Source organism: Gambusia affinis, linkage group LG22, assembly GCF_019740435.1.
Source record: "Gambusia affinis linkage group LG22, SWU_Gaff_1.0, whole genome shotgun sequence".
NCBI classification, from domain to species: domain Eukaryota; kingdom Metazoa; phylum Chordata; class Actinopteri; order Cyprinodontiformes; family Poeciliidae; genus Gambusia; species Gambusia affinis.
This window is the reverse complement of record NC_057889.1, coordinates 2,961,778-2,986,054: the sequence shown is the minus strand read 5'-3', so window position 1 is coordinate 2,986,054 and position 24,277 is coordinate 2,961,778. Positions and strand designations below refer to the sequence as shown.

At 39.2% G+C, this 24,277-nt stretch overlaps 1 protein-coding gene and 1 non-coding gene across 21 annotated transcripts in view; both read left to right on the top strand.

The window, feature by feature from the left end:
* Positions 1 to 23,221, top strand: part of afdna (afadin, adherens junction formation factor a) — a 102,717-nt gene extending 79,496 nt beyond the window's left edge. For 6 of the 20 annotated variants that reach the window (XM_044106435.1, XM_044106436.1, XM_044106434.1 and 3 more), the window contains 14 exons: positions 519 to 637; positions 1,506 to 1,706; positions 2,590 to 2,681; positions 3,474 to 3,671; positions 4,107 to 4,239; positions 5,141 to 5,537; positions 5,989 to 6,227; positions 6,968 to 7,182; positions 7,583 to 7,762; positions 10,198 to 10,236; positions 12,071 to 12,205; positions 15,103 to 15,643; positions 20,843 to 20,927; positions 21,664 to 23,221. In XM_044106435.1, coding sequence (XP_043962370.1) covers positions 519 to 637; positions 1,506 to 1,706; positions 2,590 to 2,681; positions 3,474 to 3,671; positions 4,107 to 4,239; positions 5,141 to 5,537; positions 5,989 to 6,227; positions 6,968 to 7,182; positions 7,583 to 7,762; positions 10,198 to 10,236; positions 12,071 to 12,205; positions 15,103 to 15,643; positions 20,843 to 20,927; positions 21,664 to 21,820 — 2,731 coding nt within the window. In that variant the 3' untranslated portion in view covers positions 21,821 to 23,221. Of the gene's footprint in view, positions 1 to 518; positions 638 to 1,505; positions 1,707 to 2,589; positions 2,682 to 3,473; positions 3,672 to 4,106; positions 4,240 to 5,140; positions 5,538 to 5,988; positions 6,228 to 6,967; positions 7,183 to 7,582; positions 7,763 to 10,197; positions 10,237 to 12,070; positions 12,206 to 15,102; positions 15,644 to 20,842; positions 20,928 to 21,663 lie in introns of those variants that run through there. The other 14 variants (XM_044106447.1, XM_044106446.1, XM_044106448.1 and 11 more) reach the window with 8 other exon arrangements.
* An 865-nt stretch (positions 23,222 to 24,086) lies between these two features.
* trnal-cag lies at positions 24,087 to 24,169 on the top strand. Its single transcript has one exon. It is a non-coding gene; the product is annotated as a tRNA-Leu (tRNA).
* Positions 24,170 to 24,277: the final 108 nt, after the last annotated feature.

Below are 24,277 nucleotides of genomic sequence, written 5' to 3'. Positions count from 1 at the left end.
TCCTATTCTAACATTGTCTTGTTTTCATTAGCATCATAATTAACATAAAGGCTTGAAAATATTAGTCTGAATGTAAATATGTAATTTATTAAATGTTTTGTTTATCTCATGAAATAATGACGGTGAAATTTGATTCTTCTAGCTGTAAAAACTGTCAGGAGCTTAAATTTACTAAGTAGAGGCGTTGGACGGGGACCACCGCTCATGTTTTACAGTGCAGCTTCTCCACCAGGATGACACCAACAACCAAACTACCAGCTGTCAGTTCATATAAAATTAGATTTAGTGCAAAAATGAATGTCAGCGAAGCAGAAAGTTTCAAGTGGAGTCATGAGATGGTTGGATCAAAGACGGAGCCGCTTAATGAAGCTCGTCACCGCAGATTTACAGCCTGGCTGTGTGTTGCGTCACTTTAAACGGCCACATCAGGGAGAAAAGTTGCCTTGAAGTTGTGAGATTGATGGTCTGGTGTGTGTGTGTGTGTGTGTGTGCGTGTGCGTGTGTGTGTGTGTGTTCAGAGCTGCAGAGCTGATGACGCGGACGGGCTCTGTGGTGACTCTGGAGGTGGCCAAGCAGGGAGCCATCTACCACGGCCTGGCGACGCTCCTCAACCAGCCCAGCCCCATGATGCAGAGAGGTACCGTTATTCACGCCTTTTTGACTTCAGTTGTGGTTTTAATTGTTTCTATCGCAAAGAAAGGAGAAATTAATCCAAAACAGGGTTACGTTTTGAATCTGGTGCTGGAAAAGTTTGAAAACTTACTTGAAAAATGCTTGAAAAATGCTTAAATTTTACTGTGGGAAAAAATATAAGAAAAAATTATATTTTTACATTTTATTTTGTCAATTATTAATAAAAATCCATTTAAATGTTGATACCAATCAGAGAGACGGGCGGATGTCCACACAGGGGTGTCTTTGTTGTGCAGCACAGTTGGGATGTGTGTGTGTCCATGAAAAGTCGCACACACGCACACACACACACTGTGTAGCGGAGGTTAGAGGGTTGTCTGGCTCTTAGTCTGCTGGAATTTGACCCGAGCCTCATTAAGGAAGTCTTCTTTTCTCCCAAACTCCCATCAACCACACAGTAAAATAAAACAGAGTGGTTGCTCTCAAAGATCTTCTATTCTACATTAAATATTACTGAAAGTTCAAAAATGAGTAATTCTCTCTCTTCCCAGCTGGACGTCACTTTATGTTTTCCTGTAACACACGAAGGGAGACAAATCTTTAACTGTTCAGTTTTGCTAAATCACTCTGGGGTCAAAGGTTACACTCCAGTCCTTGAGGGCCGGTGTCTTTGACATTTTAAACCGTTTTATGCTTAAATCACTCCAGACCTTCACCCCAAATACTGATGTATAAAAACTTTTATTCTGTTCTGAATTTAAAATGTTTAAATTATAAACTTTTTTTTTTAAGAACTTTTGAAAGGATTATTTTTGTCTCATGAATGTTTGTTTGTTTGTTTGTTCTGATCGTTGTTGTTTCCCGTCTCCCAGCGTCGGACCGCGGCCGCGATAAGAACGGGAAGATGCGTCCGAAGAGCGAGGGCTTCGAGCTCTACAACAACGCCGTGCAGAACGGCGATCCGGAGAGTCCGCAGCCCGGTTGGGACTCGTACGCAGAACCAAAGAAGATGAGCGGAGAGGACCGGCTTCTGAAGAACCGGGCCGACCACCGATCCAGCCCCAACGTAGCCAGTAAGTCCTCCTTTTAATCACCTTTATCATTTTTAATTTCTCTTTATTACGCGGTACATACAGGTGCTTGAAATCTTTGCAAATGTTTAATTTCTGATACTCAAACTGCAGTTTTGGCATAAAGATCAATCAAATGTTTGATTCAAATCCTAAATTTGGAAAACATTATTTTCATCTGAAACCAGATATTTCCATACAACTAATGAAAAGAGACATGCAAATTTTTCTTCTTGTTGTCTAAAGTTAAAGCAGACTAAACTTTCCTCTTCTATATTATTTAGAAAATTATTTCTGTTTGATAACAAGATTATTTTTGTAACTTTCTTTCTATTTTGTATTTAAGTATTTAAATAGAGCAGGAAGAGTCATTTACCTTAACAGCTTAAATGTAATAAATATTTATTATTCAAAATGAGTCAATAACTCAAATTTTTTATTTGTTTTGATCTTCAGACCAGAAAATACACCAAACCATAAAATGTTATTTTACTTTAGCTTGTCCCTGCTGTAGAATACTAACATAAGACTTTATCAATAACAGTAATAAAATATGTCATGATAGTGAATTGAAGTCTGGTGCTTGAAAAGTTTGAAAACTTTCCTTGAAAATGCTCCAATTTCACTGTTATTGAAAAGTGTAAGAACCCTTTTCATCGTGATCCAGATCTGTTCTGCAGGTTTGTAGTTGATTGAAAACATTTTTGGACTGGAACTGGGTTAAAAACTTCTGCTGGTGTTATTCTTCAGCTGCTCCACCCTGATACAGAAACAAACCAGTGGAATATTTTGGCAGTGAATGTTTTGGAAACGTTTGCATTTGGAAAAACAAACACTGATTGTGTGTGAATGTTTGTTTTGACATGGTTTTGTTTCCCTCCATCAGATCAGGGCCAGAGTCCTGCCACCAAGTCGGTTTATCCTGGAGGACCGGGAACCAAGATCACCTCCGTTTCCACCGGCAACTTGTGTGCAGACGTAAGTGCAGAGATGCCCCACACCACTAGGGGGAGCCCAAGAGCAAACTTTTATTTAATTTTTTAATTATTACACATAAAAAAACTACTTCTATATATTTTTAGTAGTTAGCACAATTGTAATAGCTTGTAACCGTTATTGTAAATTCAATGTTTGTCTGTTTCTACATATCAAAATACAAACGTTTTTATTTTAGTTTGTATCTTCTGCAAGGGTAAAATGTACGATGGTTCAGTGTGTAATTATAAATGATGCCAAGTGCAAAATATATATTTTTATATGCAGTCAATAATTCTTAAATATTGATTTTTTAAAAGTGCTAGTTTCCTTTGTAGATTATTTCACTTATAACAAAACATTTTTCCCATGTTATAAGTGAAATAATCTGGCGTCTTACCTGGATTGGATCTATTACTTTTTCATCAATGTTAAGGAATTAGTTAATTTTTTCTTAATTCAAGTGTACTTAAGATATTTAGTAGAAACTAGACCAAAAACACTTGGTAAGATTTAGTCTTTTTGTATGTTACACACTCAGAGCAGCCTACCTGTTGGTAAGGGGGGACTCATATTAAAATCTGCTTAGGGCCTCAAAAATGCTTTAACCAGCCCTGCAGCATTCAAACCCATCGCAGCTTAAATGAGGAATGTGGCACCAATGAGTAAAATTTCACACGTTGGACAAAAATGTGGTTCCAGACTCAAAGTTTAGTTGAATTTTCTTGTTTCCTCTGTTGGTTTTCAGTAAGTTTTCTGGGTGTTTAGCTAAATTGTCCCTCTCTTTCCCCTCAGGACGAGCCGTCCCCGCCCCGGCCGGAGGCCTACCCCATCCCCACCCAGACCTACCCCAGGGAGTACTTCACCATCCCGGCCTCCAAGAGCCAGGACCGGGTGGTGGGTCCGGGGCCGGGGCCCCCGCAGCACTGGCAGGGCATGGAGGACAGAGAGCGCCTCCCTGTGGTCGACAACATGTACAACAACAGCATGCAGGTTCGAAGCAGCTTTCCTGTTTTTCTGAAACATAATTTATTTCTCGTGTCTTTTTTTAATGTTTTTTAAAAATTTATGCAATTTTTTTGTGTCTGACATGAGAGTGAGGTTTCTGAAACATTAAGGGCCGATCCAAGGTTAAAATAAACACCAATCTTCTTCCTTAATGAGCAAAAGTTATATGTATGTAGGAGTAAAATATATACCAACAAAATCTGGAAAATAATAATACAAGAAATAAAAGATGGAAAAAATAGTTGCTGGTTTTATTTACCATTCAGGTTCCTAAAACATCCATCCTTCAAAGTCCTGAATGAATGAATTTTCCATTAATCTTCTGTCACTTTATTTGTTGTCCTCCCATCTTCCCTCTCTCGGAGATGTCAATGACTTTCTCGTTTCCTGATGTCTTTCTTTATGTTTTTGTCTCTGCAGAGGATTAATCACTCCCAGGAAGATCTGTACCCTCCGGTGGGAATGATGAGGCCTGATGAGCGGATGCAGCCGCTCTACCCGCAGGACTACCAGCACCGGGATTTGGACTACCAGCTCCGAGGTCCGCCAGGAGGTAGGAGAACGAAAACTGAGCCAGAGAAAGACTCCTGATGGCAAAAAAACTGAAAAAAATAAAAATGTTTGCAAATAAATCACAGGATAAAATAACCTCAGATCTATAAAATCTGCAAATATTACTATTGAGTTAATAAAGAAACATGTGAATATTTATTCCTATTTTGTAAATGGAGGACACTTTTAATTTAGTTCACCTTTTATTTTATTCTACATAAAATTAAAACCCAGTTGAAGTTTAGATTAAACTAACCACAAACATTACAAAATGTCAAAGTTTCAAACTGCCTTTAATAAATCATTTTTACTGCAGAAATCAATCAGTTTTCTTTTCTACCAAACTCCCATCAATCACGACTAATCGACGATTAATTGGATAAAAAATGAGCATCTTCTGCATATTTTTAACCTCTGGATCCTATTTTAAACAATATTTATTAGAAATACATAAAAATGCAAATAAACAATTCACTTCCTTTTTAAATGAAGAAAATAAAATGTTTATTGCCTAAAATGAAATAACTGTGCATTTTTTAGGGAATTATTGATCATTTGCAGGTAAAATGCTTCCAACCATTATGTTTAATTTAACTTAATTATATAGTTTTTGTTTAGTTTTTGCTAAATCACTGCTCTGACTGCGTCGGTTTTCTGCAAATGGCCTTTATTTTAGTCCGGTTAATGATTAACTTTTTACTAAAATAGTAAACAATTAATCCAGCTAACAATAAATCAATTCCTAAATTAGTTGAGGATTATGTCAATAATCGATTAATCACATTAATCGATTCTCTACCTTTACCACGTCTCACCACCTCTGCTCTTGTGGACATGAAGGACAGTGAAAGTCCATCTAGTATAAACACTTTAAATGTTTTATTGGTTTTGTTTATCTTCAGGTGTGGGAGCGCCGCTGGACCACTGGACGCCTCAGCCGCAGGTTTCCTCTTCGCTGGAGTCCTCGACGTCCAGCCAGGAGCATCTCAACTTCTCTGCGTCCTCCACGTCTTCAAACAAGGGCCAGAACCAGAAGACCGGACCGGGCCGGTGGAAGACGCCGAACACGCCTCACATCGTGCCGCCGCACTCGGTGCAGCCGCCGTCCCGCTCCGACCTGCCGCCGCCTCCGCCGCCACCGCCTGCCGTCTACCCCGACCCCTACGACCCACAAGCAGAGCTGCCGCCGCCGCCCGCCACCATCAGCCCGGTGACGGCCCAGCAAGCCGCCGACCGCAAAAAACGGGAGGAGCAGCAGCGCTGGTATGAGAAGGAGAAAGCCCGGCTGGAGGAGGAAAGGTGGGTTTGGTTTATCAGATCAGAGCTGGTCGAGTTACTAGAATATTAACTAGAGTTGAAACGATTAATCGTTATGAATCGATTAATCAAATTAATTGTGATTAATCGTGATTTTAAAAATCACTAAAGTGAGGCTGTTTTTTCGTATAAAATTTACAAGAAAAAAACCTGACATTTTCTGAGCACAAAGTGGAAAATTTGTGACTTTTCATGTTCAGAAAATGTCCGTTTAGGATTAATTGGTCCGCCGTGCCGCCGCCAACTCTGCCGGTAAAATTATCTCCTTGTTTAAGAAATTTACATCTTTCAGCAGATGATGAAATGTAGAGAGGAGTAATAATTAGTTTAGAAAACCGTACTTTCTCCTATTTAGCAGGTTGTTGGTGGAATTAGCTGTGGTATTTTATACGTGTAATTATTATTATTATTATTATTATTATTATTTTACCAGAGAGAGGAAGAGGAGGGAGCAGGAGAGGAAGCTGGGTCAGATCCGGGGCAACCCAGTCATGCCCGTCCAGCCCCATAACAACGGTGGAGCCATGCCTCCTCCTCACCACCAGCCGCCCATGGCCTCCATGGCGCCGCCCCAGCCTTACCACGCCCCGCAGCCGCCACCTTCCAGACCGGAGAAGCTGTCCAGCTTGCCGCGGTCCGCCGTGCCGCCGCCCGCCGCCGCCAACTCTGCCGGTAAAATTATCTCCTTGTTTAAAGACAATAAAAATAGAATCAGCAAATTTTTTTTCATGCCACATCTAGTTTTAAGGTTTTTTTTCTTACTTTGTATTTTCTAAAAAAAATTATTACAATTATAATTTTTTAATTTGATAATCCCTTTTATGGGCTTTAGGGCCAGCATATGAGAATTATTATCATAATAAAGTCAGAATAAAAAAGACATTTTTACCACAACAATGTACAGAACAAAATTAGGGCCACCAACATTTTTTAAAATTAATTTCTGACTCTTGTTTTCTTTCTTTTTCCCAGAATTCTTTGTTTCTTAGAATTCTATTTTTTCTCAGGATGTAACAAACATTACATTTAGATGAGTCACCAAAATCATACACCTCTAATGTGTTGGAGTTTCATTTAAAGCAAACCTAAACGGACTCAGTGTTTCAGCTGTTTCACAGTTTTCTGGAAGTTTGTTTACGACCATCTCCTTGTTCTTCTCATCAAAAATCAAAGCTCTAGTTTGTTGTAGAGTTGATTTAAATTCAAAGTCCAAATAAAAAGAAGCTGTAAAACAAGATGGCGGCAGTGGCAACTGAAGGAGGCCATTTGTGAGAAATGCAATCTTTAGAAACCCTTCCCTGTTTTCTGAATTGATTCCTAATGTTAAAGGTTCAGCCTCCCTTAGAAAAGTTCCACGTTTTCAGATTCGTATCTGTAAAGTGAGTCATTTAATCCCCGTTGGATGTTTGCAGCCATGGACACGGTGATCAGGGAGCTGCTTCCACAGCAGCAGCCACGGACCATCGAGCGGCGCGACCTGCAGTACATCACCATCAGCAAGGAGGAGCTGTCCACCAGCGACAGCCTGTCTCCGGATCCCTGGAAGAGAGACGCCCGTGAGAAGGCCGAGAAGCAGCAGCAGCTCCACATCGTGGATCTGCTGGACAAAGAAATCCAGGAGCTTCAGGTAAAAATCTGACTCTTGATTAAAAAGACGAGTGTTTTGCTGTTGACTTACCATCCAGAATGCTTGCTGCATTCCTGTTGGTTGTGCAGGAGGCTCTACTTCGGCTTTTCAAAGATGTACAGTTGTGTAACTCCACATTTGTTTGCAGCCATTTTCACATGTGAGAGTAAATGTTTAGTTTTAGGGGCGTGGCTAGCAGCATCTTATTTTTAAGGAGCAGATGGAAATCTGATTATCTAAGAATGATTTTTGTGCAAAGAAATGTAATTAACATGTTTTGTATAGACCATAAACTTGTCACAATCTGTTCAATAAAGTGTTAAAAAGTTCAAGTTTATCCAGCTTGGAGTTTCTTTCCCCACTTCAAAGGTCCTGTTTTCAAATTCTTGCCGTTTCTCAGGCGAAACCGGAGCGAACGGCGGAAGAAAGCGACCGACTCCGGAAGCTGATGCTGGAGTGGCAGTTCCAGAAGCGGCTGCAGGAGTCCAAACAGAGCGACGAAGACGAGGAGGAGGAGGACGATGAGGACATGGACGCCATGCTGATCATGCAGAGGCTGGAGGCCGAGAAGAGAGCCAGGGTAAGGACGGACAAACAGACAGTCGGTCGCCATGTTTCAAATGGCGGAAAGCAAGATTTTGTCTTGGAGGAAGAGGTCCCACTCTGTCATGTGCGCAGGCTTTCTGGCAGTATTAAACCTGACTTCTGTTTTTTTCAAGCCGCCTTACCCATCAGCTCAAAGTCCAGAAACAAATCCGCAGCTCTGCGCTCGAGGAAGGGCGAGTCGCGGGAAAATTAGGCTGATGGGGAGAAAAACAGAACCGCCTTTTCAGTCGCTAGAGGAGGAAACCGGTTCCTCCGCCGTGAATGTCGCGCAGTGTGCATCTGCAACATGCTTCTGTCATCGCTTCGCCATGCTGCACTGCTTAAATCTGACTGGCTGGAAGGGTGGATGGCAGGGTATGGGCAGGAAGGAGGGCAGCGGTTCTGCTAATCGGCTTCCTTGCACCCAACACCACCAGGGATTTTGATCCAGTTTAAACCAAATTAAACAGGATTTTTTTTTTTACATTTTTTAACAACTAAGGATGAAATGCAGGAATAGTGTGTGGAAAGATAATCTTTATCTCTCTTACCTTGTTTGGATTTATTCTTCTCTACATTCTCACTTCAGTTCAGTTGTGGATATTTAATTATTTAAGAAGGTTGAAATCTGGACTTTGACTGGGCCATTTACAGCCATTTCTGTCGTAGAGTTGCTGATGTGTTTTTATGAATTATAGCGCTTTCAATTAACCAGTTTTGGGTTTAGGGTCGACTTGTTTTTAGTGTTTAACTTTCTGACAGTTGTTATGGTGCGTAACCATAGCGACAAGGTATTTATACACATCTGTAAAGCAAATGATACCTGAACTATGACCCCAAACCCTAGAAAAGTCAAACAATCTTCTACATCAATTATATCCCTACTTTAGCATCTCTCTTTTTATTTGTTTATATATATATATATATTCTTTTTATTTTAATTTTTTTCTGCCTGGCTTTCTAACCAAACAGCCTGACGGAGATTTAAAAGATGTGGCAAAAGCAAATGAAGTGGATTAGCATTGCTGGGTAACATCTGATGATGTCATGGAGGACATTTTTAAACATTGTCCCTGTAGCCTGGAAATTGCGCTGTTAGCATGTTGGTTGTTACAGTTGTGACGGTCTTCAGTCAGAGGCCTCTCCAGATTTGTTGCAGCACTGACTGCTAACATTTAATTTCCCTTTGGGATAATTAAAATGTTTTTGAATTGTATTTGAAGATGGATTACCTCTCATATTGGTGCTTGACTCACTTAAGGCCACATCACCATACCTCCAACGCCGTGTTTGGCTGTTTCTATTTGGCTGAAGTTGGTCCAGATTTTGTTTGGTTAATTCAGTTGCAAACACCAACCTTTAGGAAAAAACACTTCCTTCCTAAAAACAAGCTAACTTATTAACCTGTTGTGAAATTTTAACTTTTAAGGAGGCGATCAAACTTATTGATGATTAGTTAATCAATGCCTCTTCAATGAGATTCAGAAATATTTGTTTTTCCACACACTGTTTATGCTTACTGCCTCAGCTTTTGTAAAATTATCAGAAAAATCCTGAAATGTTTCAAAATTGCTATAACTGTTCTTTTTTTATTCATTTATTTTTCTTTTATAAACCTCCGCTGTGTTAGTTTTTAGAGTACCAGTCAAATGTCCAGTGTAGAAAATAGTGAAAAGAAATGGTATTCAGTTAAAAATGTTGGGTTTTTTAAGTTTTTTTTTCTTTAAAAATAGACTTTTTGTGCAAAAAAGTCTAATGGAAGATACACAAGAGGAAGTAAAAACTAAACTTGATATATTTTTATATAGATAAAGAACAATTCTTAAATACCTTTTTATCTACAACTGAATAACTAGATAAATAGACATTTAAACCCCCAAAATGTTTTTTTTTTATAGATTTTTGAAGCATGTAAAGCCTCAGTAATGCAGCTCATTCAAAGTCGTGACACCAAATTGTGTCAGAATGTGAAGAAAAACCAAAATCATGAAAATGATTTCCATCCCAAATCAATAATTTATACAATTTTTATTGTTTTATTTACCATTTAATTAACCAGGTGAGTAATTGGCAGGGAGAAATGTAGTTAATGTTTTTGATTTTTTAAATAAAAAAATCTCTATCTTGAGTCTCTAAATTCTTACAAAACCTGGAACAGAATAGAAATATAATTATGTTTGGGTAATTAACATATTTCAAATCCACGACCACTAATTAACGAGCTTCAGTGATGTTTTCACTTTACTGTATGTCCTCCCCTTCCTTCTGCTTACATATTTTGCTCCTCCCTTTTTTATTAAATTTATAAAATCTCCTCCACTCCTTCACGTTTTTCTCAGTACTTTGGTATTTTCCCTCCCTCCTTCCTTCCTTTTTCTTTCTTTCTTTCTGTCTGCCTCTCTTACTCTTGATTCTCTTCTTCTTCTGCAGCAGCAGACTGCTGTCCCAGCTATCTCTGTTCTAGACTTGGTATGTTCTTCCTGTTAATGGCGCGTTTCCTGTCCCTGCCCTCGCATCACTCCTTGTTTACTGTCTCGGCTGCCCACCTGCCCTCGTTTCCTTTCTGTCTCCCCTCACATATTTTAATATCCACAGCTGCTGTTTCTTTGGGGTTAGCTTGGAGGATTGGGGGGCTAAAGAGCAGCCGGTTCTGGGATGTTTGATGTCGAAGCGCTCCGTCTCTTTGTCCACTCAAAACATCAAAAACGAGGGAAAAATCGGGGGAAGTTTTGGGTTTGAAAAAAGGCCTAAAAGCTGCTGGTGGTGTTTGTTTTGAGTGAATATGGAGGGAGAACCTGCATGGCTGGATTCATCCGATGGAGACCCATGCATGAGGATCATGTCGTTGTGCCGTCCCTGAATCCATCTCTTCATCTTTCTGTTCCTCCATCTGTTTGTGCACGACTGGCTGAGCGTTTTCTCTAAGGGGTCTGTTCAACCACAAAGTTTAAATTTAATTAATTCATGTTTTACTAACAAAAACCTGCAGGGGGGTGAGAGAGACTTCTGCCTGGACGCTCGTATTCCACCATTTTCTTTGTATTTTTTAAAAAAGTTTTCCATTTGAATTTTTATTTTTTTTGCATTTTTGCAAAGTTTCTTTAATGAAATGTAATTTATAATATATAGAAGTGTAAGAAACAAACACAAATTTATGCCATATTTAGTTTTATATTCAATAAATATTAAAAATAGAACTGAGTTTTTAAAAATGCAAATTATGAATAAAGCTTAAGTGTATTTTTTATATTTTGATTTTTAATGTTTAAATGTTATTTTCACATTTATATTGTGGATTACACGTTTGATGCATTTTTCTTACTTTAATAAAATTAAACGTAACAAATACGTTGCATTTAACTGGAACAAATCCTGAAAAAGTTTAATTTTAGTTTATATGTTTAAATTTTATCTTCAAAAAATTTTTTTATTTTTTATTTTTTGTTTGAATATATTTGTTGCATTTTTGCCATTTTACTTCAATAAAACTCAATTCATGCTAAATAGAAATGTAATGAAAATGGCTTAAGCTTAAAAATGAAGATAATTAAAATTTGGAAGAATAAAATTCTTAATAAAAATACTTAATCCCAAAGTTTTAAGTTAAAAGTCACATTAGTTATTTAGATTTTCCACGAGGTTGCACTGTTTTTGTGACTATTAATAGAAACTTTGTCCAATAAATTTGTTTGCAGCAGGTACATATTGGTGGGCGGAGCTTACAGGTGACCAATCAGAGCAAGCCATTTAGTAGGATATTCATGATATGCAAAAATCTGCAGTTTCTTTCATTGATGTTAGTTCACTAAACATTTATTTGTTCACTTTATTGTCTTTTCTATTCCACATGATGCAAGAAAGTTTCCTCTATTTATAGTTTGGTTGAACTGACCCTTTAACCGCCATCCAGCCAAAAGAAACGGCTGGATTTTTTTACTGGTTTAAATGCATTTCTGCAGCTCTCTGAGAAAAATGTTCCATATTGAAGTCCTGAACGTTGGAGCTTTACTGCTGCTTTGTTTTGGTTGCTGCTGCTGCTGCATGTTGGTGTCTGCATGGTCGGACGTGTGAGTTTCTGTGTTTTTGCTCTGCTGGAGCAGCAGATTGAGACATTATGCAACATGCTACTTCACGTTAGCGTCCAGAACGTCAAGATTAAATAATCTCAGATTGCTTGATTTGAACTTGGTGGTTGTTGCTGTTCTAATTATTTCCCTGTCTGGATGTTTGCCTTATGGTGTGTGTGTGTGTGTGTGTGTGTGTGTGTGTGTGTGTCTGTGTGTCTCTGTGTGTGAAAAACCAGTTGCAGGACGAGGAGCGGCGGCGCAAGCAGCAACTGGAGGAGATTCGGAAGAGGGAGGCGGAGGAGCGGGTGAAGCAGGAAGAAGAGAGGAGGTGGAGGGAGGAGGAGAGAGTCAAGAGAGAGGCGGAGGAAAAGGTCAGTTTGTCTGTCTGGGAAAATGTTCATTTAAAGATTACGGACGTTTAAAACTTTAAGATTTTTTATTGTTTTTAATTTCTGGGATTAGACCAATGTGGTTAAATCAATTTTTTAAGAAAGTATTTAATCTAAACTGCTCTGAGAAATCAGCCGAAAGCAGCTGAAACACGAGTCATTAACATTTTTAAATTGTCAGTGTGAGTTTTCCATTCATTCCTATTGGGGTTTCAGCTGCACTCATCCATTTATTTTTATCTAAATAAACATTGCATGTAGCTGAAATTGGTATATTTAGGTTTTTCTGTAATTTAAATGTGAAATGGAGATTGGTTTTGTTTTTTAAATTGTAAAATGGCTTGCCATACTCCCATGCTCCTCATGCTGATTTTGATGGCACTGCAGCTTGTTTATTTAAATCAAATCTTTCTTATATCAATGATCTAATTCCTGTAGTTTCAAACATCCTCGACTTATACACACTTATTATTTAAATACTTTAAATAAATGTTTATTTTCAGAAATATTTTAGGTTTTTTCCTTATTCTGTTCAATATTTTTAAGTGTTTTTTAGCAGAAATTATAATTTTTTTACATAAAGTGTGCAGCAATCATATAATCAGCCTTTTTTTTCCTTTTAAGTTGATGGGATAATTTTGCTTTTGAATAACCAGCGGTTTGGTTTCATACCATCATCCACATTTGTGCTGCTTGTTGTAACAAATGTCGTCCATGTTTTGTTGTTTCACCATGATGAGATCGCTGGTTATTTAAAAGCGTCATTTTCTGGTAGAAATCTAATTATTTTTATATTTTTTATTGTATTTTAATGCTGTTTGTTATTAAAAGTTGTCCCGTTGCATGTTGTCATCCTGAGCATCCCCACCCTCTGTGACGTTTTGCTCCGTCATGTTTTGTGCTCCCACCCACCAGAAAGCATGAGTTTCCCCATCATGTTGTTGTCAGGAAGGTGCAGTTGTTTCAGTTTTCTTAGGGGGAGAGCTGAGATTTTAATTTTGTTAGTATTTTTTTTAATTCCCATTCCATCCAGCATCCAAACGTGTGCTTAGGGAATGCAGCCCACTCTCCACCAAACATTTTCCCCAAACCATTCACCTCACACACATTTAGCGAAGCTGATATCGCCTCTCATCCGTGCCGAACATATTCATGAACCCAGAGCCCACACAGCTGCTAATCCCTCCCAGGTTCTTCAGACCTAACTGTCCAGGCAGATCGGATCCGACCCTCGCCACGTGAGACGGAAGATAATCTCACATCAGACCCGGAGCTGACCCTGAAACCCAAATCTCTCCCCCACCAGCGTAGCTTCGTCCTCTGAAGTGGAGATGCTAGGAGTCAGGGTGGGCTGGCAGAAAAACCCGCAAAACCTCACAATGTAAACTGAGACCCGCTACATATAGCCTGATCGAACACAGCAAAGATGCAGAGAGGGAGGGGCCGACCCGGTGGGTCTGGTAGGAGTTGGATTAGGACCTTTTTATCCAAACATTTTTATCAAGTTTCAGGACTTTTCTTAGATGTATTTGATGGTCAGGGTCGACTGTAGGTCCAACTCGGGGGCCTCTCTTCTTCACATTTACTCACTTTAAAGAGCTGAAACGAAAGATGAAGTCAGGAAATTGTCCAATAAATTACATAAATAGATATGTATATATATTTGAGAATAAATCAGTTTTTTGATTAAATTAGTGCCACATTCTGTCCAGTCAGTTTCAGTTAATTAGACCCAATATTCTTTCCCTTCATGTTTTAAGATCCATTAGGAATCTGGAACCTGTTTTTTCTTCTTTCTTTTTTGTAACAATAAACCTTAAAAAAAAATCAAGACTTTTACTCAGAAGCTGCCAACATTCTCAGAAACCCTAACAGTAGCATATTGCTATCGGTAGCAAACATCATATATTACCGGCATTTACATATTTTTCATCAATATGCTGTAATTGGCAAAAAGGGAACTACTAGCGAACATTACCTTCAAGGTGAGGTGATAGCTTACCGTTTGCTTATCTGCTAGCATTAGCTAAGCTGTTTCCAAAGACATGTTGGTAAACAACAATTAGCATTAGCTGCTATTCTAACTTTAACTGAAATGCTAAAATTACCCACACTGCAAAAACACAAAATCCTACAAAGTATTTTTGGCCAAGTTTATAGTGCAAACATGTTGGTGCTCTTGAAATAAGACAAATGTAACTAAAAAATAACTTTCTTGGCCAGAAGCAGGAGCTTATTTTAAGTAAACGATTCTTAATATTGATGAAAAAGCACTTTTTCCATTAGTAGATTATTGAACTTGTAACAAGTCATTTTTCCCACAAGTCAATTTATCTGCCAATGGAACAAGAACCTTTTCATCAATATTAGGGAGTTATTTACTTAAAACAAACGCCTATTTCTTATTTAAAAGCTACTCTTATTTCAAGTGTGTGAAGATATTTGCATTAGAAACCAGACCAGAAATATTTTGTAAGATTTTGTTCTTGAAGTGCAAATATCTTTAAAAAATACCAGAACCACAAATTCACCCCAGAGATTCCAGTTTTTGCTTTTTACCTCCAACAATACTTTGCATTTAGTTTTTTTGTCTTAAATTTTATTCAAGGTGGTATTAAAAAGTCTTAAATTTAACTTGCTAAAGCGTTAGAGAAAAACTTTGGTAGTTTTTTATAAAATGTCCCAGTTGAGGCCCTTGATGTTGGACCGTCGGTTGTTTCCTGAGGTCACGGTTAGTTTGTCAAAGCGAGTCACAGAGAGGTGGGTGGTTGCTTGTTGAGTAGCTTCTAGCTGTGTTTCTAGCTAATTAGCCTGTTAGCATCCAGTGTTGGTGGCAGCCAATCAGAGCGGAGCTTACTAACAGGTTATCCCTCCCCCAGAGGAGACAGGAGGAGGAGTACTACACCCGTCTGGAGGCCGAGCGGCGGCGGCAGCACGAGGAAGCAGAGAGAAAGCTGCTGACGCCCGATGAGCCGGCCGGTCTGTATCGGCCCCCGCTGCCTCGGGATTACCAACCCCCCGCCCCCAACAACCCTACTAACACCCCCCCGCCCCCACCACAGAGAAACACCTCCTACCTCAAAACACAGGTCATCTCGCCCGACACGCTCTACACAGCCAAATTCGTCTCGTACGCGGGCGACGACGAAGACGAGGAGGAAGCCTACTCGGCAGGGAGCGGCGGCCAATCAGGTCAGGCCAAGCTGTCGGCGACCAGGAAGTCGTACGGCGACCTCCCGGCCTCCGCCGCGCCCACTCAGAGCCGGCCTCAGCCGCCGCCCACTGCGCGCAAGCCCCGCCCTCTTTCTGATGGCATCTTCCTGTCTGGCTCGTTCCAGCCGCCAGCCAACAACTCCAACAGTACAGCCCCCCCCCTTCCTGCCAAACCCAGCTCCGCCCCCCCACCAGGAAGCTATAAAGGTAGAGCCGGGGAGAGGAGCGAGGAGCCAGGCGCCTCTAAACTCCCACACCTCCCTCTCCATCCACTCATCTGTCATTTCCTACCCTTCATGGTTTTCAGCTCTTAGATTTTCCCTCTTTTACGTGTTTGTCTAGATTTTGTCCAACGTTTCATCGTTCACTTTAATTTACTTTCCTTTGTGGGAATCCCTTCGTCTCTCCTTAAGCCAATCAGATTGTTTTTGTGTTTGAACTAGGGCTGAATCAATTAATTGGCTTAATTGTGATTAATCGATTACTGAAATAATCAATTAATTTAGTAATTGATTAATCATTAATTGGAGAATACAGACTGAAAAAAAGACCAACTGTAGGAAGATCATCATACTCAGAGGAGCAATTAGCCAGAATTGTACAAAAAACATATTGGAGCTGAAACGATTAATCGTGATTAATCAATCACTGAAATAATCGAAAACTAATTAGTAAGCGATTGATTGGAGTATACATTCAATAAAGACCAATTGTTGAAAAATTATTATTCTCAGAGATTAAGTCAAAATTGTACAAAAAACCATATTAAGGCTGAAATGATTAATCGTGAAGCGATTACTGAAATGAAGCAGCAAATAAATCAAAAACTGGCCAAAATGTATCGATTTTGCATTTAAGATAAAAAAACAAAACAAAACTTTTATCTGTAGTTTTGGCTTCAAATTCTATAAAAACTCTGTTTTCCTGCCCAGTTATTAATCGTTAATCCGAAAGACATTTCTTAAAGGAATTCTGCATTATTGCGTTTTAGGCATTAACTTTTCCATTATTGGATGAAATAACCTCAAGTAGTTAAATAAAAAATCTGCAGAATGGTCCAATTTTTTAAATTCGATTAAATAATCGGTTATTAAAATAATCGTTAGCTGCAGCCCCAGTTTGAACACCTTCCGTCCTTCTGGGTGATTTTTTATTTTTCTTCCACTCCCTCTCCTCATCTTCCTCCGATCGCCCCCCCCCACCTTCTTTGAACAGAATAAAAAGCAATCGATAATCACGCCACCTGGTTTGGTTCAGACGATTGAGGCCAATCATAGTACTGTTGGTGTTGTCGCTCGCCGCCTCCTTTCTGTCTGGTTGGTTGCTTCTTGGGATCAGGGGTGGAGGAGTTGCCTCCACTTCCTGCCCCTGGGCTCTGCTTAGCAATGTTTGCTTTAAAGGGAAGGAGATTTGGCTTTTCACACCCATCTCTAACTCAGTAATTAAAATGATTTCATACAAATGCAGCAGCAGTGAAAACTTGCCTTTGTCTGAGAATGTTTAGCATTTCAACTTGAAGTTTAACAAAATGGCTGCTGTTTTGGTTTATTCAATACATTTTTCCCATGTTATAAGTTCAAATGTTTCTGTCTAGTAATTTTTCATCAATTTTCAGGAATTATTGATTTGAAACAAGATGATTATATCTTGCTGAAAAGTTACTTGAGTTAATTCTTTCTTGTTTCAGTTGAACTTGGAGAGTTTACACTAGAAACTGGATAAAAATACTCGGTCAGATTTAGTTTTTTTAGTTTACTTCACAACTATTTAATGCTCTTTTTATTGTATATTTGGATCTACTGTATCGTGTCGCAGTTTTAAATGCAACACTTAAATTTCAGAAAGTGAAGTTGAAGGAAAAACTCTCGACACGCTCAGACAAACGCAGAACTAAAAGCATCTGAATCCATACCTGAGGTCCTGATTCGGTTCCTGCCTGCACCTCCAACACCATCCAACACCATCCACCTCCAACACCATCCAACACCATCCACCTCCAACACCATCCACCTCCAACACCATCCACCTCCACCTCATCACACCTGAGACCTCAGACGCACTTCATGTTGCACTCATTAAGCAAAATCATCTCACTAATGTCCCCACCCTCTCCACCCAGCACCACCCTCTCCACCCAGCACCACCCCTTCCCCACCCAACGAATCAAATCTGCATGCTTCACAAACGAATCAAAGCACGGCGCTGCACACTGCCTGCCAGCAGCTCACCTCAGTCACTGGCTTGATGTCTATTGCTTTTTACTGCCTCTGCCAAGCTTTATTCTTCTTCTTCTTTTCTTTTCTAGTTAATTTGCTCCCCCCAAACTACTAGTCAGTTTCAGCTCTGATTTTTGCTGTCCTTCCTTTTCAACTGTCGCTTTTGTCGCTGCAGCTTCATTAAAACCTGACTACAACTCCCAGAGGGCTTTGCTGCAGGTTCAGGTGATTTATCAACACCTGAGCCTCCAGCTTTTCCCCTGCTGGGCTGAATGCAAAAAATAAAAGAAAGATGTTGTTTTACTGAGCTGGCATCTCCGAAAGCTCGACTGTGACTTTAATAAAATGGGAAAAAGAACAAGAGGTCGGATTCCACAGAGTAAATTTAATCTGTTTTGGCTCAGCAGAGGAATGTGAGGCTCGTTTTTGTGTTGGTGTTTTTGGGAGGGGGATGGAGCCGAGGAGCTGCCAGCTGGATGAATGTGTTTGGGTTCACCATTTGTCGCTGTGTCTGTCTGGAAACTCTCCCAAACGGCCCACGTTTTTATTGCATTGGAGCTCAAACCCAACATGTAGAGTTAAAGTCCGGCACAAAACGACATCTGTGTTCATTTGCAGCCCTGGTAAAGATGTGAGGAAAGACTGAAACTTATTTTGAGTAAGTTTTAGTTAGTTTTTCACAAGATTATCAGCAATGGTTTTCTAACTGGGGTGTTCAAGGTGTGGCCCTGGGGCCATTTTGGCCCCTTACCAAGTCAAACATGGTAAAAACAAATTTGGCCAACAAAACAGAAAACAGTTGCTCAACTAAAAACATTGGAAATTGTCTGTTTTTCTTTTAATAAGGCAACAGTCTGAAGCCTTTATTTCAGGTAGACTCTTTAACGATGTTCAAATTTCAGAAAAATTTGGTTGAATTTATTTAATTTTGTTCCCAGTAGTTTAGATTCACCAGTTTTGGCGCCACTGCTCTATAAATTAAACATACTTTATCGATCTTGCTATTTTTTTGTCTTGTGGAAATGAGAATATAGCGCAGATATAGTCGAAAAATGGCTAAAACAAAATCACCTAAACTTTCCCGTATCTACAGTCGGTTTATTAATTAAAACTTTTAGAAGTGCTACAAACGCGGCCGGATGAGGATGAAAGTTTATCCTGCTTCTGTTTAGTGACGGATTTACACCGTTTGGTTTGCAGAGCCTTAAAGGGCGAGACCAGACACCCTGTGGAGGAAACTCATTTCAGTTGCTTGTATCTTGTTCTTTTGGTCACTACCCAAAGCTTGTGACCATAATTGAGTTTATTGAACGTAGATTGATTGGTAAATTAAGATATTCAATGTACCAATCTGCCTATAAATGTATTTTTTTCTCTCTTTTATAAAGAAGACTTGAACTTGAACTTCTCCATTTGGGCCAGATGAAGCCGGAGAAGACAATCTACCCTTTTCTGGCACAAGACCATGATCTTGGACTTGGAGGTGCTGATTCTCATACGTCTCACTGTAGAAAAGTGGAGACCGCCAAAACGGATCCTTCAGCACCTTTGCTGGGCCTCGTTGAGAGCAGAACCAATGACAAAGGCCAACATTGGGGTCGTGCAACTCTAACCAAAAACAAGTCGGATTTGCCGGCATTGTTGACCAATCTCTCATTGGTCACGCAGGAAGCTAACGTATGGAGGTCAAACGCTTCCTCCCAGTCCATGAAACATGTCAACACCTTGAACAGCTAGAATTAGGTCTTTCAAGAGGATAAAACATTTGGTCAAATCAAAACAGAAATGGTTCACAAAACACAAACATTTTTCTTAAACAGTGTAGGGAACCTTGCCATTGCAATTAAAGATGAGTTTACTTTGAGAAAATGTCCACATCTTTACCAGGAGTACCTCTGGGTGCAGAGGGAGCTGCTTCTGGAGTAAAAACCGGAGTCGTTAAGATTCATCCGTTGTTTCTCTCAAAGCTTCCTGCTCTCAGGTTGAAGCAGTAAAACTAAATGTTGTTTCAGCTGGAAAATCCCAACATTTTTTGTTCTCTAAAGAGGAAGTGGTTGGCATATTTCACTGTTTTTCCAGTTGTCATAAAAAAGACCAAAACCAACACTGTGGGTTTCACTGTTATATTTTCTGAACTGAAACTGGATGGAGATCCAGAAAAGGAAGCGGGGATGTTCTTTCAGTGTAGTTTGTGCAGAATCCTCACGAAAACAGCCAGAATCTGAGTGAGGTCAAGCAGAACCGGTGCTTCAAAAGACTCGAGGTGAAAATGCTGACTCTTTTTTAGGTTCAGTTTGCTTTAATCGAGCTTTAGTTCGTTTGCCCTGGCAGTCTGAATGCGCATTTGAACTCTAGTTCGCCTACAAAATTAGGTCTTTGTTCGGTTGAAGTGAACTCTGGTGGGGTTTAAATGCATTTGCGAACGACAAGTTAATAAGAGACCGCTCCAAAAACAGGAAGTAGACTACAGTGCAAGGCATTCTGGGTAAATACAACCAAAACAAGCGCAAGTTTAGCACTAGCGGGAGAAATGGTTCAAAAGAGATAAAATCTGACTCCACTCCATTGTTTACATTTTGTGAAGAAGGAAGTTGCGCTCATTGTCATCTTCTGAGGTAGAGAAAAGAAATCCGGTTTTATTTAGACGCCTAAAGAACCTTTCAGTTTGTTTTTAGACTTAAAAAAAAAACAAAGCTTATCCTGTGAAATGGTTGGTTTTGGTGTTTTTCCCGCTTAAAAGTGAAACCATCGCGGCGGTCGTTGCTGAGACACAGGGACACATGAGCTGAGCTCCTGAGCGGTGTCGGGTCGGGGTCACCGGTTGCACAATAAGGGTGACCACGACCTCAGATCCCGGCCCACGCTTCCACAGACCGTTTTCCTGCTTTGGATCGGCGCTCTAACTGCTCCTCTTCCTGCCTGGAGGGTTTTGAATGTTTCTGCCTTAGTGCTTCTGAACGCTGCTCTTCTTTCTGCTCACACCGGTCTGTGGGAAAAAATAACAACATAGAGGTTGTATGGAGAGGCTGCTGGGTCTCAGCTCAGAGTTTTTAAAAATAAAAATAATGGGAGTCTCTCAGCCATCACCCAGCAGCCTCCACCTCAGATAGCTGCAGTTCCTCTGTGAATGCTGACTCATGTTGTGCTGCTTTGTTTGTGTGTCTGCTGCGTGGCGCCCGAACATCAACAGGGTTTAACTCGCACACTGGAAACTCGACAGGAGTTGTAGGATCAGGAGAGGTCTACAACGACCCACGAGACAAATGGACAAAGAGGTGAGCATTACATCGTCTTTCCAAGAGGAAACTGTAAGCTAGCAGCAGATATTAACGCTTAAATAAGCAAAATATAAATTATACCATTTGATTGATTTACAATGAAAGTGCCTGACTATTCAAATTGTTTTTATCATAAAATTTCTGGTATCTGGGTAAATAGAATAAGATATAAAGTAAGATTGTTGGTAAAAGATTAAATATTTTTCAGTTTTTCTTCAAATCAAGCCCGAAATAAGTAATCTAAAAAAAAAAGAATTTTTTTTAATCTGAATAAACCAGACTCTTTTTAAAATGTCATATTTTAGTTTGTAAAATGTCATTAAAATATCCACCTTTTTAAATGTCTTGGTATTGATCGCCCTAAATCTGCTTTTAATTTCTGTATTAAAACTTGTCTAAATACGCCAAATGTTTTCAAGGGACGACTGACATAGATCCTGTTTTTATTGCTGAAAACAGATTAAATATTAAATATTTTTCAGTTTTCTTCAAATTGAGCACAAAATAAATAGAAAAAAAACATTTAAAGTATTTTAAATCTAATATATATAAAATTAGTTCAGTTTTATTGATGAGCAGGTAAAAAATTTTAGTTTTTAAAAATGCCATGAGTAATTTTTAACTGGTTGGTATTGATCGCCCCCCGGTGGCGTCACAGAGACATTGCAGCAGCTTTTCTGTGTCTCTAGTGTTGAAAACAAGTTTTTCTCATCGTGTTTTTGTGTCTGATCAGTCAGGAGCAGGAGAACTCGATCCCCAGCGACGCTCCGGAGAGTTTGACCTTTAAGGAGCGCCAGCGCCTCTTCTCTCAGGGGAAAGAGGTTTCCAACAAGGTCAAAGCTTCCCGGAAACTGATGGAACTGGAGAACGAGCTCAACACCAAGCAGTAGGCCTCCTCCCAGCGCCACCTTAAATCCACCTTAAGGAGGTCCTGGGAAACGTCCAGATGGAGCAGAGCGGCGCTCTAAGTAACACTGACAGCCTCCTACCGGTTCTGATTTTTATTTTTATTTTGAGATAACTGGACCGTTCACCTTTTATTTTTACGACGTAGCGGTATCGTTGGAACATGGCAGACGGTTCTAGTTTCAGATTCGTCCAAGTCTGTCAGCTATATAATAATGAAGCACTGTAAAAAAGTTTTAATTATATCTGATTAGAGAAACACAACAAACGGGGGATATATTTTTGTTTATAAAATGGTTCATGGGGCATTTAGAAAGATTATTCTCGTTTAAACTTTTTTTTAAATAGCTTCCTGAAATATGAACAATTTTATCATATTTTACGCTCTTTTTTTTTGGTTTGTTTTCACTTTCAGTTCCTTCTTGCCAGCAGAAAGAAACATATTTTATTAATTTTATCAGTTTTTCTTTTTTTTTTTAAAGATTAAATTCTCAATGAGAGGAAACACTGTTTTTTCACTCGGTAGCGACAGAGAGCGGATTTCTTTCGTTTTTGTGGCGTCTTGAGAGGAACTGGAGGATGGTAAAGGGGTCTGTAAGTGCACAACTTTACTGTAAATATTCCGGTCCATAACTGTCTCTTTTTACTACTGTGGAAACCTTCCAGGAAACTAAAGAAAACCGGAACGCTTCCGAGATTAACTTTGAATTTTCAATTCAGAAAACCCAACAAACCTCTCGTTTTCAGTGTCCCCCCCTCACCGCCTTGTTTCCGAATGTTGAGTTTTAGGTTCTTTTAAAGGTAGTTTTTTGCCGAGTTGTGTGAAATTTATTTGATTTGTTTCCCAAATTCAATTCAGAAACACTTCCACTCGAAATGTGATTAGTGTTCACAATAGTAATAAAGGAAGAAGAGCTTCTCTTCGAATGCTTGTTTGCTTTACAGGTATTTATTTCAAACCTTGTAGGAAAAAGTAAAACATACATGCACATATTTTAGTATTTACTCTGTATCTGCAGACCTTTTTATTTCAGAGAAGTGGATAATATTTGGGACCTCTTGACTGTGGTAATCTTTTTTTCACAGAGAGCTTCAGCGAAACGTGACGGTTTCACATAGTAAACGGTTTCCCAAAGTGTCGACACTCTTCAGCTGAGCTTTAAACTCTGAGTGACTCCATCCTGTGTGAACGGATCTTATTTTTTTCATTGACTGGAGATTCTACGTGACGATGAGATAAAATGCTGTTAGTAACCGACCTGTAGAATCACTACAAGCATTTCCTCCTCGACTTCTCCCTCTAGGTTTCAAAATGAACTGAATCATTTAAATGGTTTCATGTTTAGCCTTTTGTAAATCATTAATAAATACAGATTTTTCAACAACAGGGCCTGATAATGTTTCATTTTTTCATAATTTTTCTTTATAAAAATGGTTGTAAGAAGTAATGTTTTGTCCTTTTGCTGCCAAACAAGCAAAATGTTTTTTAAATTTAATTTGCCAAAAATACTGTATATATGCACAAATACCTCAATTATCAAGTTGGAATTAAGATTCATTTAAATATTGTCAAATTAAATTCTAAGCTTTTGTTAGACTGAAACACATTTTTAAATCCAATGTTTTTATTTTTTTTAATTGTATACTAATTTAACACTTTTTGTTTTCGATTTTATTTCAAAATTATTTTTTCTTGTTGGTCAAGTCACAGTGAACATACAGCCTAAATGTAACCAAGTGTAGTAAATTAAGCAAATTTTTATCTGTCATAAAGATTATCAAAATTAAAATGATTGTGCCGTACATCTTTAGAAATTAAAACATTCACAAGGCAATTTTCATATAAATTTAAGACCAAATTTAATTCAGAATTTGAGTTACAACTGTAAACACAAATAAAATCTTTTGTTAGGGAAAATATTTTAGCACGAACGAAAATACTGTATACTTTACACCGTAAAGTGGACTTTACGGTGTAAACTAATCGAGTTCTTTTGACGACGTAAACGACGAACATGAAGGGGACGGAACTGGCGCTTTAGAAGCGGGAAATGTCCAGAACTCTCGCGGGAAGAAACGTGTTTTGGAAATTTTGCTCTGGAAGCAATGTCGTAAGCTCTCCACAAACTGCGGTAGTTTATTCAAAGGAAAACCGAAAGTATTGCGCGAGTCATCGTAACTACACCTGTTTCACGCAACACGTAATACTTCGTCCCTTAATGTTACTGCCATCGATACGTCATAGTATCTGTCAGGATGGCCGAGCGGTCTAAGGCGCTGCGTTCAGGTCGCAGTCTCCCCTGGAGGCGTGGGTTCGAATCCCACTTCTGACAACGTTTTGATTACTCAATGCAATTTTTTATTTTTAAATTATGTTTTTCTGTGATGATCCTAAGATCATACCAATTGTGTTTATTTTGAGTCATTTATCTGCACAGCAT